This window comes from Suncus etruscus, chromosome 16, assembly GCF_024139225.1.
Source record: "Suncus etruscus isolate mSunEtr1 chromosome 16, mSunEtr1.pri.cur, whole genome shotgun sequence".
NCBI lineage: Eukaryota > Metazoa > Chordata > Mammalia > Eulipotyphla > Soricidae > Suncus > Suncus etruscus.
This window is the reverse complement of record NC_064863.1, coordinates 60,832,630-60,851,598: the sequence shown is the minus strand read 5'-3', so window position 1 is coordinate 60,851,598 and position 18,969 is coordinate 60,832,630. Positions and strand designations below refer to the sequence as shown.

At 34.7% G+C, this 18,969-nt stretch overlaps 1 protein-coding gene across 2 annotated transcripts in view; it reads right to left on the bottom strand.

The window, feature by feature from the left end:
• The window catches only part of SLC4A4 (solute carrier family 4 member 4), a 468,271-nt gene that overhangs the window by 128,853 nt on the left and 320,449 nt on the right, over positions 1-18,969 (bottom strand). For both annotated transcript variants that reach the window (XM_049789908.1, XM_049789909.1), the window contains exons 8-11: positions 13,844-14,001; positions 5,916-6,003; positions 1,534-1,688; positions 535-648 (exon numbers count right to left, since the gene is read on the bottom strand). In XM_049789908.1, coding sequence (XP_049645865.1) covers positions 535-648; positions 1,534-1,688; positions 5,916-6,003; positions 13,844-14,001 — 515 coding nt within the window. The remainder of the gene's footprint in view (positions 1-534; positions 649-1,533; positions 1,689-5,915; positions 6,004-13,843; positions 14,002-18,969) is intronic.

Here is an 18,969-nt window from a genome sequence, read left to right as displayed (position 1 = left end):
ACTTAAAGTGTAGGAATAGGGGCAATATGGAAACTTTAAAGCCAAGTGAAGACAAGACATCACTGTATCTTCTGATCATCTATATTAACTTGCGATTTCTTTTCTCTCTCTCAATCATTGCACCACTCCCATGCCTGAAATTACACTGGCCTTGTTACGAACCAAGCACATACCATGTCCTCTTTTACTATGCAGTCTGCTTTCCATCTCCTTTAAGACTTTCTTTGAATGTCAATAATGTCTTAATAATACCATCAATGATCACCATGTCCATGATTATTATATTTTATATCATTACAAAAATTTTCATTTCTATCTTTTTTTTCTTTTATAAAGCCAATTTAACTTCTTTGTTTACTCAATGTTTGTCTCCCTCCACAACAAAGTCATTCCCAAAGGCCAGGTATTCATGGGTACACTATAAATATTCATAAACAAATACACCAAATAGTGAATAAAATACTAATAGTTGAAGTAAAGATTCAATTCAAGGTGAAGCTCATCTAAAGAGTATACAAATCAATCGTCACTTACCGTCCAGTCCTCTGCAATTCTTCACAATCTCCATGGCCTCCTCCTCCATGGCCTCCATCATGGGGGGTATCCCCATTCATTTGAACATTCTCTCCACCTGAGTACATATTCTTTCTAAACAAGACAATAGAACCAAAGAGAATATGAGCTCATTTTGTTCATTGCTTTCTGAGCTGTCTCAAGTACTATCTACTGGAGAAATAAAGTGAAAACCTTTAGAGAGAAAGTTCAGTATTTGCTTCTGTCATACTAACAGGTAATGTAAAATGATACATCAAGAACCAAGATAGCATTTGAGTGAATAGAACCAGAATGATAGTATGTGTGTTCATGTACTTGTCTTACATGCAGCAAACTGAATTAATCTCCAGTACATGAAATAGTTTCCCAACTCCCAAACACTGTCAGAAAATTCCCTTAGCAGAAAACCAGGAGTAAGTCATGAGACAGCCAGACGTGGTCCATAGTCAAATATCTATGTATATCTCTAGACATATTAGGTCTGAATAATGTAATTCACTTTAAAATATCATCTTAAATGATAAAGTAATTTCTAATATATATATACTTATATTTGTGTAGTTACATATATATGTGCATATGTATAAATTAAAAATACTTAAAAATATAATGATGAACAAAATGTTGGATTAATTGTATATTGGATAAAAGATAAATTATTTTTATCCAAAATGGCAGAATTCCAGAAAATGACTTACCCTCAACTATCTAATTTTTTTTCAAATATCTAATTTAATTTTGTAATATTTTCACATGTATAGAAAGTCCACAATATAATCTAGAAGAATATTTTTATATATTCCTGTATAATATTTATTTATAATTTGTAATCAATGAACAAAATAACAATGCAAAGTAATTATTTCATTTTGTGAACAAAATTTTAAATTTAGGCATAAATGTATTTTCTTTTCAATAACAATTACCTCCTTAAAGATGTCCCAGCAATTGGGAGCTCTTAATTGCCTGATAATTTACCTTTTATCGGATGATGGAAGACTCTTAGGAGGTTCTATCCTGATTGTTGGATCCCATTCCCCAGGTGGAAGGACAATAACTTCATCTAAGAATTCATCAATACCAGCAATCAGATCCTGCCTATCTTTTGCCTTATAAGCAATGTCATGGAACACCTAAAGAATAAGAAGATATATTTTAATCCAACAATAGATTAACCCCGTGGTCCACATCATGTTAGTTCAGAAGAATGCCCTTCACAATTCACGTTAACACATATTAAACAATAAAGTCATTTCTATTAAAACCAGAATAAAATAATTATATATTTCTATTGTCACCTCAAAGAATACAGAATCATAGGAAAAAACTATACATTTTTTTCTATCAATACTATAAATGAACATTGCTTTGTTTTGTTTTTTTTTTGGTTTTTGGTCTACACCTAGTGAAGCTCAGGAGTTACTCCTATCTATGCACTCAGAAATCACTCCTGGCTTGGGGAACCATATGGGACACTGGGATTCAAACCACATTCTGTCCTGAATAAGCTGCGTGTAAGGCTATTACCTACCACTGTGCTATTGCTCAGGCCCCTATATGAGCATTGTTTTTCATCACCTCTTAGTATATAGCACTACTTGAGTGATGCTGTAGAAGCAGGAGAGAAATAACTTAGAGAAATATACTTAAGAACCATTATCTGACATAAAGACTACTGGGAAAATCCGTTGTTGGTAATTCAAGAAGGAAAAGTTCAAACTGATATTTAATACAGATCAGTAATCAAACATTTCAGTGTTCATACATACAATTTATATTAGCTATATAAAAAAGAAAAATATGGGTACTATTAGTAGTATATAAAACAAAGTACTTTAGTTAACCATATGTCTGTCTTTTAGTAAGGTATTAAATTTAATCATTCAAAGTAGCAAGTGTTTGTATGCTTTTGGTACGTATATTGAAAGAAAGAAGCTTCTAGAACATATTTTTTTGTAATTTTATTCTCTAACGTTGCTGATCAGAATGTTCAGAAAGATCAGAACGTTCTTTCTAGTCTTTTATACCTTGTAAGTAGGATTCTTTAGTTTACAAGTAAGAAAGATGACTGTTTCTTATACTTAAATATAACTTCTCCTTCATAAGAGTTTTAAAAGCATTAACAAATAATATGCAATAGCCTGTAGTTCGGGTGGTTTGAGAAAGAGCCATATTAAAAAGCATCACATCATGTCTATGTGACACACATAACTGCCCTCATTGTTTCCTCTTGCTACTTCCCTCTGCATAGGCTGGCAAGTAACTTCCCAAATCTCCTTGCTGATATTGATCACCAATGAGACAGTATGAAAAGGATGTGCGGGAAATCTTTATCATTTCTGTTAACAGAGACAAGCACAGCTAGCTAGATCCAATCTCTTTGTGTCTTGACAGTAGTAGCAAGTTGTTGTTGTTGTTGTTTTTATAAAGTACCACAAAGGGAGAGTCTCAGTTCTCTATCACTAAATCTTTAAACTAATACTACTCAAAGAACTACCTACCTCCAAAATTTCTCAGTGAACAAAATAAATCCCAATGTTTAAGCTTTGTTGAGATTTCTGTCACTTGTTAAGCTCTATCCGTAAATTTTATATCTTAGATATTAGCCCCTTATCTGATGGGTATTGAGTGAATAGTTTCTCTCATTCCGTGGGTGGCCTTTGTATCCTAGTCATTATTTCCTTTAAGGTACAGAAGCATCTGGCTTAATATAGACCCATTTGTTTATCTCTACTTCCACTTGTTTAAACAGAGATGTTTCCTCCTTTAAGGTGCCTTTAGTCTCAATGTCATGTATTTTACCTACATGTTCTTCTATATACCTTATGGTTCAGGTCTGATATCAAGGTCTTTAATCCATTTGGATTTGATCTGTGTGCCTGGTGTCAGATAGAGGTCGAGTTCACTTTTTTTTTGCATGTGGCTGACCAGTTGTCCCAGTACCACTTCTTGTTCCATTTTGCGTTTCTTGTCCCTTTATCAAAGATTAATTGATTGTATGTCTGGGGAACATTCTCTGAATACTCAAGTCTATTCCACTGATCTGAGGGTCTGTCTTTATTCCAATACCATGCTCTTTTAATAATACTTCCTCAAAGAAGAAATACAAATGACCAAAAGACACATGAAAAAGTGCTCCACATCAATAATCATCAGGGAGATGCAAATCGAAACAATGAGGTATCATCTCATGCCACAGGGACTGGCACACATCATAAAGTACAAAAAAAATCAGTGCTGGCAAGGATGTGGGGAGAAAGGAATTCTCATTTACTGCTGGTAGAAATGCCATCTAGTCCAGCCTTTATAGAAAACAATATTGAGAGTCCTTCAAAAAACTAGAAATTGAGCTATCATATGATCCAGCTATACCACTCTTAGGGATATACCTTATGAGCACACAAACAATACAAAAAAGCCTTCTGCTATGTTCATTGCAACACTATTTACAATAGCCAGAATATGGATGCCCTTCAACAGATGAATGGCTAAAGAAATGTTGGTATATATACACAGTGGAGTACTATACATCCATCCATCACGAAAAATGAAGTCATGACATTTTCCTATACTTGGATGGATATGGAAACTATTATACTTTGTGAAATAAGTCAAAGGGAGTGAGATAGATACAGAATAGTCTCACTCTCTGTGAGATTTAAGAAAAATAAAAGACATTACTGTAATAAGACCCAGAGACAATAGAAATGAGGGCTGGAAGGACCAGCCCATCATATGAAGCTTACCACAAAGAGTGGTGAGTGCAGTAAGAGAAATAACTATACTAACAACTATCTTGACAATGGTAGTGAGTGGAAGAAACAGAATGCCTGTTTCAAATACAGGAAAGGGATGGGGGAGAAGGGAAATCAGGGGAATTGATGGTGGAAAGGTTGCACTCCTAAAGGGGGGTGTTCTTTTTTATAACTGAAACCCAGCTACAAACATGTTTTTAATCATGGTGCTTAAATAAGAATATTATTTAAAAAAAAACAACAAAGATTTCCCGTCACTTTTATCTTTAAACATTTCTAACTGACACTTTTAGGAAGGAGAACCTTATCTTTAAAGGAATATAACATTAACTAGAGAGGTCGTATTAGAAGGAGAGGCACTTGCCTTTCACATAACCAACCCAAGTTCCCCTATCACAACACCAGCATGATAAAAAATAAAATTGGTGGTTTATATTGTAATAGTAGTTCTACACTGAGACTGGTTTAGAGTTTTATATAACTAAAAGATGTGTTAGCAATTTTTCACATTGGTTGAATATAAAGTCTTAATTACAAAGTAAAAGGTTACATAATGATTTGAGAGCTTTTATGTTGACTCCCTGTTACTTCTAAGGATCTGAATTATTCTTGCTGATAATCAACCCAGAAGTGCTTGCCCAAAGGTTAGGTGCTACTTGAACAAATAATGCTAGTGCCCGGCAGGGCCATTTTTGGCCTGCTCAGGGAATTGTGAGGTATCAAAACCAGAGATCAAACTTGGAGTTTTATATTTCAAGATATATGCTTCTTCCTTTTGAGCTTTCTCCTCAGCCCTATAGCATATGTGTGTATGTGTATATATGTGTAAATCCTTCCATGGGATGAGAATAAAGCAGGTACATTTTTGTTTTGTTTTGTTTTATTTGTTTGTTTTGTTTTTGGGTCACACACAGCAGTGCTCAGAGGTTACTCTTGGCTCTATGCTCAGAAATTGCTCCTGGCAGGCTCGGGGGACCATATGGCATGTCGAGATTCAAACCACCGTCCTTCTGCATGCAAGACAAATGTCCTACCTCCATGCTATCTCTCCGGCCCCAGTGCAGGTACTTTTGATACCTAAGAAAACATGCATTGTCCATACTATTAAGCATTTGGGGTGGGGAGTGTTGCTTTATGGCCACACCTGATACTGCTCAGGAATTAATCCTGGCTCTGTAATCTAGTGGAGCTTGGGTTATTAGGGACAGAATGCAAGGCAAGTACCTACCACTGTACTATCTCTCTTGCCCCTATAAGCATTATTTTAAAGAACTCTTCACTTCCAAAACAATGGGGGTATTTGACACTTGAGTTTCCACACTTATGAATATAACAGAAATTTTAAGAGACAAAGTTTAGTCCATATATTGACTTGAACTTTTAATATAATATTTAATGTATATGCTTAAAAATGAAAAATATTTAGAGATACAAAAATATAATTGATTTTTTTCACCATACAGATTTACTTTTATAAAAACTGTAGATGGCTACTTAATTGTCACAACATATCTGACCTCAAGTTATAAATTATGGTAGTCGGTTTACAATATGAAAACAATGTGAGTCAGACATTCATAGGTCACCAACTTCTCAGTTCCTTACCTCATCAGACATCAAAGTGGCAATGGCTCTGCCAATCTCGTAGTAGGACTTGGCCTTTCCCTTAGGACCTAAGAGAATGAATAAGAACCTAGTGGAAGAGGAAAGAAGCACAGACTATAACAAAACGTTCCTCAATCTTGATGTACATAATCTTAGACACATATCCATACTTCATTAAAAGCTAAGTCTTGCAGTCATCTTTAAAATAAAGGTAGTATTTTGATAATATAAAAGTCATCTCTTCAAACTATTCTAAAACACAAGTTACTTTTTCAGTTTAAATGGGGGTAAAGGAAAATTAGCATGAAAAATCGCAAAATTTTCCATCATGAAGGCAAGGTTTACTTTATATGACATTTAATTCACTTTCTTTTCCAATTGAATTTTGGAATTTCTGGAGAAACCCCATTAATAACAATAACTAAGAATATTAAATAAAGCTTCATATTTCCCTCAGTTTTCCTTGTCCAATAAATGCAATAACAAAGATTCTCTCCTTACTTTAAGGAAACATTCCTACTCAGACGTGACCAGGAGTCAGCAAAAACCAAGTCTTTATATGACTTTGTAGCCAAAATAAAGGAAGAAAAATATGAAAGACATTTAAAATAAAGCATCATTTGCAGACAGTTAAATTATTGTTATGGTGTTCTCATTTTTCTTCCATACATTTTTTTTCTTTTGGGTTTGGAATCACACCCAGTGATGTTCAGGGGGTACATTCAGCTCTGTAGTAGAAATTGTTCCTGTGGTACTCAGGGGACCATATAATTCTAGGACTAGATCAAGTTTGTTGCAAGCAGAGCAGGCACCTCAATCCTTGTATATCTCTCCAGCCTCTACTTCTTTTCTTGGTAATGGAAAGACATTGCTCCCAAAATGTGTAACAAAGAACTTATCCAGGTTTAGATCATCTTACCATTTTAAAAAGAATTCTTAAGTGATTACAAGAGCAAAAAATGCATAAAATTTATATCTAAACTATAAATGTATATACATTCACATTTGTACCTATATTTATAAAAAAGGCAACCATGGACAAATCTCTGCCTTGATTATTATCTTTTCATGCTTAGCATAGAGATAATGAAGAAATTGTGATAACATTGTATGTTTTTTAAAGTATGAGAGTACTTAACATTCATCATCTCATTCAGATTCCATACAACCCTTTTCAGAAAGAACAGATAGTGTACTACTACTTAATGATAAAGAAAAGAAAATGAGGATATAAGAAGTTATCAGATTATCCAAAAAACTGTGCCTAATGAATAGTACAGAGAAAGCAAATAAGTCTTCTTACTTCCTGTTCTTTTCAGTGCCTTATAGCTTCCTAATACTATTAATTGAACTTATATATAGAATTGTAATTCTACTGAGAAGAGTTTCACAAGCCATTCTGTAGAAAAAATTTTGTGGATACTTAGTTGGGAATAAGAAATCCGGGGTAAGATTTTATAGGAGCAGGAGTGGCTTAGAACTTTGCTTAGTAAAATTTTATTTTTAGTTTTTCTTTATATACCCCCACACAATATAAATCTATCAAAATACTAAGGTCAGTTCAGATACATAGAATAGATATTTTTCTTTATCAAAAAATTCAATATAAAATAAGATTGGTATAAAAATAAATATAAATGTTTGAATGTTCAGATTTTATACTAGAATAGCCATAAAACCATTAAACGCCTGCTTATAAACCAGTTCTGGAGTGAAGAAGTAGACTCATTTCAAGTGTTATCACAGTAGAAGAAATAGCAAAAGCAAGCAGCAGGCAGAAAAGCCTGCTCAAGAACGAAAGATGTCATTATTAGATTGCATTTTAGTTCTTTGAACACACAAGTTCATTTAATACGAGAACTCTTCTTCATTTGAAGCTGAATCTAAATTATATTCTATACATATAGGAATATAAAGTGTTTCATTATCACTGAATGTATATTTCTAAGAGAACTATTCACTGATTTTAAAGTAGTACACAGAAGAAATATTTAACCACTAAAGCAAAATACAAATACTCTTAAGAAATACCTCCAAGGACTGAAGAAACAGTACAGGAATTAAGTTATATGCTTGTATATAGCTACCCTACTTCTATCCCCAGTTTCACATGGTCTCCAATGTCAGTAGGTGCAGCTCAAGAGGAACACCAACAGCAACTATATGGCCTTGGCAGCCTACTAGCCACCATTTGTGCAACCCGGATGGGTATTTCTGGAATCATAGGACCTAAGCAGCACAACATCCCACCTCAGTTTCCTGAGAAATGTCAAGAGGAGCCCCCTCCTAACTACTGCTTGGAAGTTCCCCCCACCCCCCAAAAAGAGGCAGGCTCCTACAGTATTGGTTGTAATTCTCAAACCTATTTGCCAGTTGGCTAAGGACCAGCTTCTAGGCAGAACAGTAAAAGCTAGCTTGCTTTAACTAAAAGTCAGCAGTTGCAGATGCAGCAAGAGAAATTACCTAACACCTGAATCCTTAAATATTTTAAGTAATGAGTTTTCTTTGACTGTCATTTTTTTTACTCAGTACATCAAAATAATGGTTTACTAGCTTAACATGTATACAAATATAAAATATAAAACTTTTTCAGAGCCATTCTGTACCTCTTCTTATCTCTTCCTAGCATTGATATCATGATTATAGTTTATAATATATGCACCACATGATAATGCATATTATATATAAGTATATATACTATATATTTATCAATTGATAAATTAGTTAATTATCAGGTTGACTGTATGATGAGATTGCCAAAACCCTGTCATTTTACAAAGTGAGGAAAATACTCTGAGTCATCAAGGACTGTCAAACACAAATTCAGGTATATAGTGGGTAAACCATTTCAAGAGTAGTGTAGCCTCTAAGTTAAATCCCCTGAGATTATGGGCATATATTTCTATAAGTATAATATGGTCTTTCATATACCAAAAGCATGGTCAAAGTAGCAGACCAATAATGATTTCATTACATATATCACGGTAAGAAATCCAATAGATGAGAATTACATTATATTAACAAACTAGATATAAAGGCACAGGACATAAAAACACAGGCATCCCTCAGAAATATTATAGGTTCAGTTCCATACCACCACAATCAAGCAAATCTTGCAATAAAGAACTAAATTTTTTTTGCTTTCTCAGTAATGAAAATATAAAACTTACAAATTAAAGTTATGTTTCCACTGTTCTATAGCCTGTTAAGCACACAAAGGATTTATTTTTAAGAAACAAGGTATATACTTTGACTAAAAATACTTTATTGCTCAAAAAATGCTAATCATCATTTGAGGCTTTAACAGATCATTATCTTTTTGTTGATGAAGGATCTTGTTAAAAAAATTGCAAGTTGCAATAAAGTACATAAAATGAGACAAATTCCTCTTTCTTGGGTAGTAATTTTTTATTAAAAACATCTATATGTTTTATCTATTCTTTAATTAAAATTATAAATCACCAAATAAAAATACCATGTCCCATAACCACAGCTTAAATATTTCCATTATTCTAGAGGAGACATTTTATAAATCCATCTTCCAAAAATGAAAGAAACAGAAAATCTGGTCATCTATAAGTAACAGGAAACTTCATCTCAGCTCAGTTTGATCATAGGAACTGAGGTGCTTAATAAGAAGCCACTGATTTGAACTTCACGGTTGAAATGAAGAGGAGTTCTAGGAAAACCAACAACACTGAACAACTCATCATGTTGAAGTCCTCTCTGCTGAAATGTGTTCTCGGCCCTTTAACCTTCAAAGAAGGAGAAGCCATTGCAACTTTTATGATAAAATACATCTTGCCAAACTAGACTTTAAATTGTACTGAAACTCCTCTCATGACCCAAACTGCTATGTATGGAGGTCTTTTTGTTCTTTAGTCAACATACAGATGTTATTTTTAATCAGAGGTAGTTTTTTCCCTTCCTTTATTAACAAATTAGACTGTCACATTTGTGTGACTAAATGGACACTAACCATATTGGAAAATGGGGGTGGGGAAAGAACTAATTGTTACTGAGATCATTCTATTCATTCAGTGGTAGAAATTAGTCAAAGTTAGAATTTTTAATAGTGCCTAATTGTCTTGAGAATCTTCATAATATCCTTCTACCCTTGTGAGCATTTTCCTATTACTAATTATGCTTGTAGAGAATGCCTCTAGCATCCTCCACAACAAAAATAAATGCCAAATGATCTCTGTCCGGAACCAATGGACTATACTCATATTCACAAATAATTACAGGCAGAAACAGAGCAAAAGAGCCACTCTTTCTAAACCACTTAATCTTTTTATAAGAGGATGTGAAAACTTCTTTTTCCTGATATATCTCAGTTATTTCTAGAATAAACTCAGCTTGCACCAATTCTTAATTCCCTTTTTTGCAAAATAACAGTAAATTAAAAAACCTATTATTCATATTTAGCAGCCTTGGAAAATGTAGCTGAATTGTAGCTTCCATAATTGATTTATAAGGACCACAAACCTATTGTAATAAACCACATTACATATGGTAAATAGGCATTGCCAGCTAACAATTGAATTGTTGGGAATGAAAGAACTGAATGAATAGGACCTCCAGCCGAAACTCTTAATAATTTTTAAATTGTTTTGACAACTAAGTACCAACTACTTCATTTAGGAAAAACATTATTTATGATAGAAAATATATGTTAACTTATAGAGATACCAAAATGGTAAATATTTTAATTTTTGGAAAATGGAGGGCTTTTTTGTTTGTGATATACAAATCAAGTTTCAGAAAGATATATCACTCAGGGGCTTTAATAATTATTTATAGAAACCCATATATATGTATACATATATGTAGTTGGTTCAATTTTTTCCACTTAAAATTATTTTAGTCACCATGGTTTACAATACCATTAAAAGCAGGGTTTCTTTCATAATACATTCCTATATCACATGTTCCCCCAGAATCCCCTTTTGCTTCACTATTGTTCCAATGTCCTATCTGTCTCTCTTAGTCTCTCTCTTCCCATTCCCTTCCCTATGTTAATCTTCCTACTAAAGACCTGCTTTTGCCTTTCAGTATTTGTTCTACCCATACTTCACATTTTTATATTCTTCATAGGAGATAGATTATTCTATGTCTGTCTTAATCCTTCTGAATAACTTCACTAAACTCTCCATATCAATACATGTAACAACAAGTTATATGAGTTCATCTTGTTTAGTCAAGCAGAATCCATTGTATATATGTATATATTTATAGACTCATTGTAGTCCAATCAAACCTAAATACATCCTTTAACACTCCCTAAAAGTAGCCTCAAAGTCAAAAATCTACAGTTTAGTTTTATGCATTGATTAAAAAAAACTTTCCTTTCATTAACCTATTAATTGCAAAATGGGAATTAGTAGTATTTGTCTTCTTTTGGCTCAGAAATGAGTGAGCAACAACTATGGAGAAAAGATCAATAAGTAAAGTGTGTATATGACACCAAGAAAATCATACCACATAAACATACCAACTATTACCAAAGATTAAAAAATAGTTTCCACATGAATAACAAAAACAGTCCATAAGTAGAAAATTTTAATCTAGCTGCAAGCAGAAAGGTACTGCAGATTAGCAAATAAAAGAGCAAATAAACAAACTGAATTTACAGAAGGAAAGCCTCTAGATTTACATGTTCTAATCTAAAGGGTGCATGATAGCAATAATAATAAGCACAGCAGCACAAGTTTTTTCCACTTTCACAATAATAATAAAAAAATCATAAGATGTGTGTACACAGACTGTGGGTCTTCTCAGAGCACAGTAAGGCAGCCTGCATGTCATGTTAAAGCATAAGGTTGAGAGCAAAGGAGTCCTTCACAATGACTACCACATTCCTTGTGGGATTTCCTTTATTGGATTTCACAGGATGCAGTCATTGTAAATGGCCCCACATCACTCGTATACAAAAAGCTAATGAGACTCCCTATTCAATGATTAGAGCTTATACTATTCAGAGAGAAAATGGATAAAATTATTTCCTGGAACACTGTTAACATGCAAGGATTTATTTATTGTTTAGGTTATTGCCCTGAAATAGTTTTATGATTTTACTGAATTACATCCCTTCAATTGTTGGGTGTCCTTTAATTAATTCAGTTGATGCAGTATTTGCCCTGCTCTCTAAAAGTAAAATAATACTAAAAGGGAAACCGAAATGGTCAGGAATGGGCTGGAGAGATAGTACGCATGTGGAGTACTTAGTCAGCTTGCATGTTGCTGATCCAGGTTCAATTCCCAGCAACCTAGAAGGTATTCCAAATACAACCATCAATAATCCCTAATTGCAAAGTCAGGAGTAGTAACCTCTGAGCACCACAGTGTGTGTCCATCCACAAAAAAGACCCCCACCCCAAATAACCAAAATGTTCAACATTCAGTGCTTAATTAACTCAGGTCATGTTAAAATAATAAAGCTTTTAAGATGAGTTTATTTGTAGATGACTGTATTGTAAGCTTTCAAAAGAAAATAGTAGATACAAAAAGCAAGAGCAATTAAACATTTCTTTGCAATTTTTTTGTTTGAGCCCCAAAGAGAAAAATAAGTTGAACTTCAGCCATAAGCTGAGTCAACTAGCTGTTTGCCAGGTGTTTGCTCCAACTGGACTGTAGGACTGCACTGAAGTGTTTTCAAGCAAAAAGCAAGGCTCTTGATAATCTTATTAACTGAATCATTATTCTCATTTCCTTCTTGCCTCTGCTATTTGACCAATTACTGCCCAAATTTTATTTCCAATATTTAAGAAGTATAAAAATGAAATAAATGGACTTGCATGATCAGAAATAGTGACAAGAGCTATGAACTAGGAAGCCATTAGAAAAATATTCTCCTAATTTGTTCTGTGCTTGGCTCAAAATATACCTTGAGTGTCTTGTCACTGTCAGTTAATCATACTCAGACCATCTGAGGTCACCAAGGAAAATTCATAGCCCTTCTGGCTCACATGGAAAATATCTACTGATAAATTACAGAAATGACACTAAAAAGAAAAATCCAATCATATCATAATTTCCTAATGTCAATCTGATATTATAACCTTCTCTTTAAACTGTGCTTCAGAACAAATTTAAGTTAACAAAATTAAGATTAACTTCTTTTCACCTCATTTATTATATAAGTTAAAAATATTTTAGCTCTATTGAGCATGTTTTCAGATAGATAAACATAAACAGTATGACATCTAAGACACTGTCATTGACATAAGCACATTTTCATGCTTCCTTAACAACAGTTATATGGAAATAGAAAAAATTAATGTACAAATGAAGTGTAAAGTTTAATGTTTTATTGTAAATATACAATATAAGTATATATAAAATGTAGCAAATTTGAGAGTTCCCTTGTATATGGGTTCAGTCCTCAGCACCCCATCCATATAGCCCTCTGAGTACCACCAGGGGTGATCCCTGAATACAGACCTAGGAGAAAGTCCTGAGAATAGCCAGGCATGGCCATCAAATCAAAAGTAAAAGCAAAACGGAAGTAAAGATTGTCCAGGGGCCAGAGCAGTAGCACAATGGGTAGGCATTTGCCTTGCATATGGCTGACCCAGGCTCAATCCTGGCATTTTATATGGTCCTCTGAGAACTATCAGGAATGACCCATGAGCTCAGATCTAGGAGTAATCCCAGAGCACCACTGCATATCACCCCAAAACAAAACAAAAATGTTGTCTGGGGATTAAATAAACTATTCCATAAGGAAAAACTAACAATATAATGATAATAAAACTACTGCTATGTAAGTGCTAAGTTATTTGACAGTATGAATGTCAGGCTAAGCCATTATTTCAGATTACCTTCTGTAATAAGCTTGCTTGCAGAAATATTCATTTTGCTGAATCTCAACTTGGAGAAAATGGAGAGTTTACTATGACCAAAATATCCTTGAGGAAACAGCTTACCTTGTGGGCACAGGAACTTCAGTCAGGGCCCCCAACATAACAGCCTGCTGTAGCCGAACAAAGGCAACGAAAGGTGTATCCAAAAAATCGACTTCTCCAACAAGTACATTAGAAGCTTCTGCATCACGTGGCAGTTTTTTCATGAATTTATTCTTCAGCTGAATGGGAAGAATTAAGAAAACAGACCATGTTTCAAAGATGGAAACAGTAAAGATGAAAAGATATCACTCACAAAAAATCCTTAATGATTTTATAAACAACAGGACTCAAAGCTATTTTTCTACTATATGTAACCATTCTATTTTAATAAGTATTTTTATGACTTTTGGCTCAAAATATTGGGAGTAGGGGCCAGAGCGATAGCACAGCAGTAGGGCATTTGCCTTGCATGAGGCTGATCCAGAATGGGCCTTGGTCTAAACCCCAGTGTCCCATATAATCCACTGAGCCAGGAGTGACCTCAGAGCACAGAGCCAGGAGTAACCCCTGAGCGTCACCAGGGTGTAGCCCAAAAAGCAAAAAAAAAATAAAATAAAATAAAAAATATTGGAGGTATAATAACAAAACTTATATATAAAAAATGTGAAAAAGTCCATTTATTATTTATTTATTTATTTATTTATTTTGTTTTGGAGCCACACAGATTGGTCAGGAATTACATCTTCACTCTGTACTCAGAAATTACGCCTGGTGTTGCTCATGGAACTTTATAGAATATCAGGGATAAAACTTGATATAACTGTACATAAGGCAACCACCCTACCTCTTACTACTGCAGAGATCCAATATTTATTTAATTCTTTCAATAAATATAAATTGAATTTTCTATAGCTAACAACTGATCTAAAGCCAAGGGTACAATGCTAAGAAGGTTAAATACATGTTATTCTTAGATTCAGATTCCAGTAGTGAGATTTATAAATGATCTAAAGGAATGAGGGTTGCTAAGAAGGAAAATAAAATGGTAAGAAAATATTTTATACTGAGTGATATAGAAAGGCATCTGAAGAAACACATTTCACACTGAAATGAGGGGAACAAACTACTTACAAAAACTTGGGCAAAAAACACTGAAAGGCAAAAAGAACCATAAGAGCAAAACCTTAGAGACAGGAAAGAGCCTGGGGAATTAGAGGAGTAGTAAGAAGGTGAGTACAATAAAAGCTAAAAGAGTAGAAGGAAGAAAATAATAGCAAAAAATTTATAAGAGGGGCTAGGGTGGTGGCACTAGAGGTAAGGCATCTGCGTTGCAAGCATTAGCATAGGATGGACCGTGATTCAATCTCCTGGAGGCCTATATGGTTCCCCAAGCCAGGAGCGATTTCTGAGTGCATAACCAGGAGTAATTCCTGAGTGTCAATGGGTGTGCTCCCCCAAAAAAAATTATATGAAGGGTCATGAAAGGTAAGTCAGAAGTTGTAAATATTTCAGAATGAACTTTCCAACTGAAAATCTAAGTGGAAAGGTGAAGTTAGAAGACCTGAAAGCAGGGGCCGGAATGATAGCACAGAGGTAGGGCATTTGCCTTGCAAGCGACTGACCCAGGATGAACACAGGTTCAATTCCCCCATCATCCCATACAGTTCCCTGAGCCAGGAGCAATTTCTGAGTGCAGAGCCAGGAGTAACCTGAGTGCCGCCGGGTGTGACCCATAAAATAATCAAGAGAAAAAAAAAAAAAGACCTAAAAGTAGGAAAGATCATCAGTAAACAACACTCAAAAGATCACTAGACAGGGCCAGAGAGATAGCATGGAGGTAAGGCATTTCCCTTGCATGCAGAAGGTCGGTAGTTCAAATTCTGGCATCCCATACAGTCCCCGGGGCCTGCCAGGAGTAATTTCTGAGCATAGAGCCAGGAGTAACCCCTGAGCACTGCTGGATGTGACCAAAAAAAAAAACAAAAAACAAAAAAAGATCACTAGACAATATGACACAATCTTGACTGTGAGTGAGTGTAGATCAAGAAAAAAGAAAAGATTTAAGCCCTGGACTATATACCCATTACAGGAAATTTCAACAGATTACAGCAAAAAAGAGTTGCCCAACAGGGAAAGTACATCAGTTGAATCCTAAGAAGTAGACTTTCCACAGTGTGAGCAATAAGTATGGACTAAACAGAGCTTCTTAAACTTTTCCTTTTACTACCTCTCTACCACAGAGAGATGTAACATGCATAAGCATACTCAGAAAACACCTTGATTTTACTGTTTGGTTCTGAATTAATTTTGAACTATTGAGTGTTCAGAAACCTGTCAAATATTTAAATCACAGTTTAAGAAGTTAAGGACCAAAGAACTTGGTGAAATCAAAGTGCTAACTGGAAGATCCTGACAAAAGCTAGTACAGTGGTGCTTGTTGTATCTGGAATCAAGAGTTGGTATTGAGGTCTGGAGTTTATTTCTTTGAATATTATTGCTACCAATAATAGCCAAAACTAGAACTATGAGGGAGTACATAATACAGAGTTGAGTCGAGGAGGCCCCCAAATGATACTCTCAAATTGTACCCATAAAGGATTCAATGCTGCTTAGCCCTGGAATGATGGGAATTACCTAAGCCATACTAGAGATGCTCAAGGGACTCTGGTTTCATCCAGTGGTGCTTAGGGAAAGAGATGATGCTGGGAAGCTAATCCAGGATGGGTACATGTTAGACATGGAAATAAGGGGGCCAGGGAAACAGAACAGTGTATAATTGCATAATACACAGACAACTGGGTTTGATCCTCTGAGCCTAAGCTGGAGTGATCACTGAGCACAGAGCCAGGAGTAAGCCCAGAATACTGTCAGGTGTGTGACCAAAGGGCAAGAAAGTGGAGAACATGAAGAAAAGAAATGAGGAAAGAAAGAAGGGAGGGAGAAGGGAGGGAGAGAGAAGATATATTTTGGATCATTAATGAGAATACTAGAGACAGTTTAATTTCTGTAGAGATAAAGAATAACCAACTAAGCAGTTCCCAAAAGCCTGAACTACTGAAAAGAGATAATAGCTCCATGCCAGGTAGAGATGTTCACTTGAGAATAGTACACAGTTTGTAGTCTTCACAGGGGGAAGGCAGGTGACGGGCACAGATGGCAGTGATCTGGGAGAGTTTGTGGGCTGATAGTGAGGGCTTCTGAGGATTCTATTTTTAATGATAAAATATGAGTGAGTTGACAGAAGAAGGAGGAAGGCAGATGGGAGTTTTAGGAAAAAGGTAAACGTGTAATGTGATTTTCTAAGAGAGTGAAGGTTTAATTCAGTCTCTTAGAAAGTTCATCATACAGGTTTACATTCTACAGCTCTGAAAAGGGCAGCCACAAAATGAATCTAAAAAAATCAAAACACCAAAATTGTTGCTGTTGCCTAAGAAATAAGGTGATGTGTAGGAGAAAGGAAAAGGTGTAAAGTGATTTTCTTAGAGAGTGAAGGTTGCTTAACACTTTGAAAGCTATCTTGTAGGTGCAATTCTTTCCCTACCCAACTTCCACTTTGAATTTTTCAAGTATCTTTCAAAGAGCTCCAGGATATTATCTCAACACTTGTGAAAGAATAGAAATAAGAATCTTGTTAAAGACAAAGGGTAAGGACATAGGTTTATAAGTTTGCGGAAATTGAAAAGAAAGAAAAGACAAAATATATAAAAACGTTAGGAATGAATTACTTTTGAACAAAAAGAAATTTTTTCTAAAATTATACTAGAAATCCTATAAGAATATCTTAAAAAGTAACTGTTTTAAATATGATAATAGGGAAAGAGCAGGAATAGGTAGAATCTGAAGACATAAAATTACTAAATTAATATGATCACTTAAAGAAGCTGTAGTAATATATTTTCTGCCTAATTCAGAGTAGAATATATGTGGTATGAACAGCAAAGAAAACACATAACAAAATATTATCACTACAATAATTTCCCCCAATTTCCTTCTAGAGAAAGTTCCCATTACCAGAACTGAACACAAATGCCTATATTAATCAATAATGAAAATAATTTTACTTCCCATTATAACCAGAAAGCCCTGTTCTATTTAAGTATGATAAGCAATATGATAGTAAACCCATTGTGTTAGGTGTACATAGATTCACACACTAATTAGGAAAATGTCCTTTCCTCAATTTGACCTTTTCTAAGCATCCGACAGCGCAAGCCCTTCAACCATTTCAGCCCCTTCTTTTGAAAACTTCAGAAGCACTCATTTCTAATTCATGCTTCATTACAGTTTGTCCTTTCACTGAGTTTGAGAACTGAAGCAGTTAATTCTCTTTTACTAAACTTTTCATATAGCTCACCTGTAATGGGGATATTATGAATAGGATAAAGTAACTCTATAGTACTACAAATGTCCTATTTGTAGACATTCAAAGACATTCAAATGCCCCAGAAAGGTTTTAAAAAATTCACTAGTACAATGGCACATTTATTGTGATTCCTGTACTCAAATTGAAGCATTGGGAATGCTGGAAGGAAGGAAGGAAGGAAGGAAGGAAGGAAGGAAGGAAGGAAGGAAGGAAGGAAGGAAGGAAGGAAGGTAACACAATATTAAGGAGGGGGCATATTAAGCAATATTCAGGGTTTTTCTAGCTCTGTGCTCTATGATCGATCACTTTTGGTAATGCTCAAGGGACTATAATTAATTTAGGATATCAGAAATTAAATACTGGTCAGCCACATGCAAGACAAGTGTATTACCTATAATATACTGTCTCTCTAACCCCAATAAAGTAAAAATTTAAGGCCAAAATAAATAAATGGTATTCTATATGCTCAAGAAACTAGTTCTAATAACAATTATAGATCAGCATATGTCATTGTGCTTGTAAGATACTATTAACAGTGAAACAATTGACCATCCAAAAACAAAAATATGAAGTTCCTGAGGTGACCCCAGAAATCAATCCTTGGGTGTCTCTGTTCTCTCTACACAGTCCCTGGATGATCTCATCAAGTTCCATGCCTTAAAATACCAACTGATGAGTCACAAATTTTATCTTTGGCTAGAATCTCTTCCCTGAGCTCCAGACTGATAACATCTCAACTTGGATGTTTAAAAGGTATTTGGAGCTTCACATTTCCAAAGCTGAGACCCACTAAACTATCTCTTCTAAGGATTTTTTCAGCCCCACTCATCCATTCCTCAGGCTC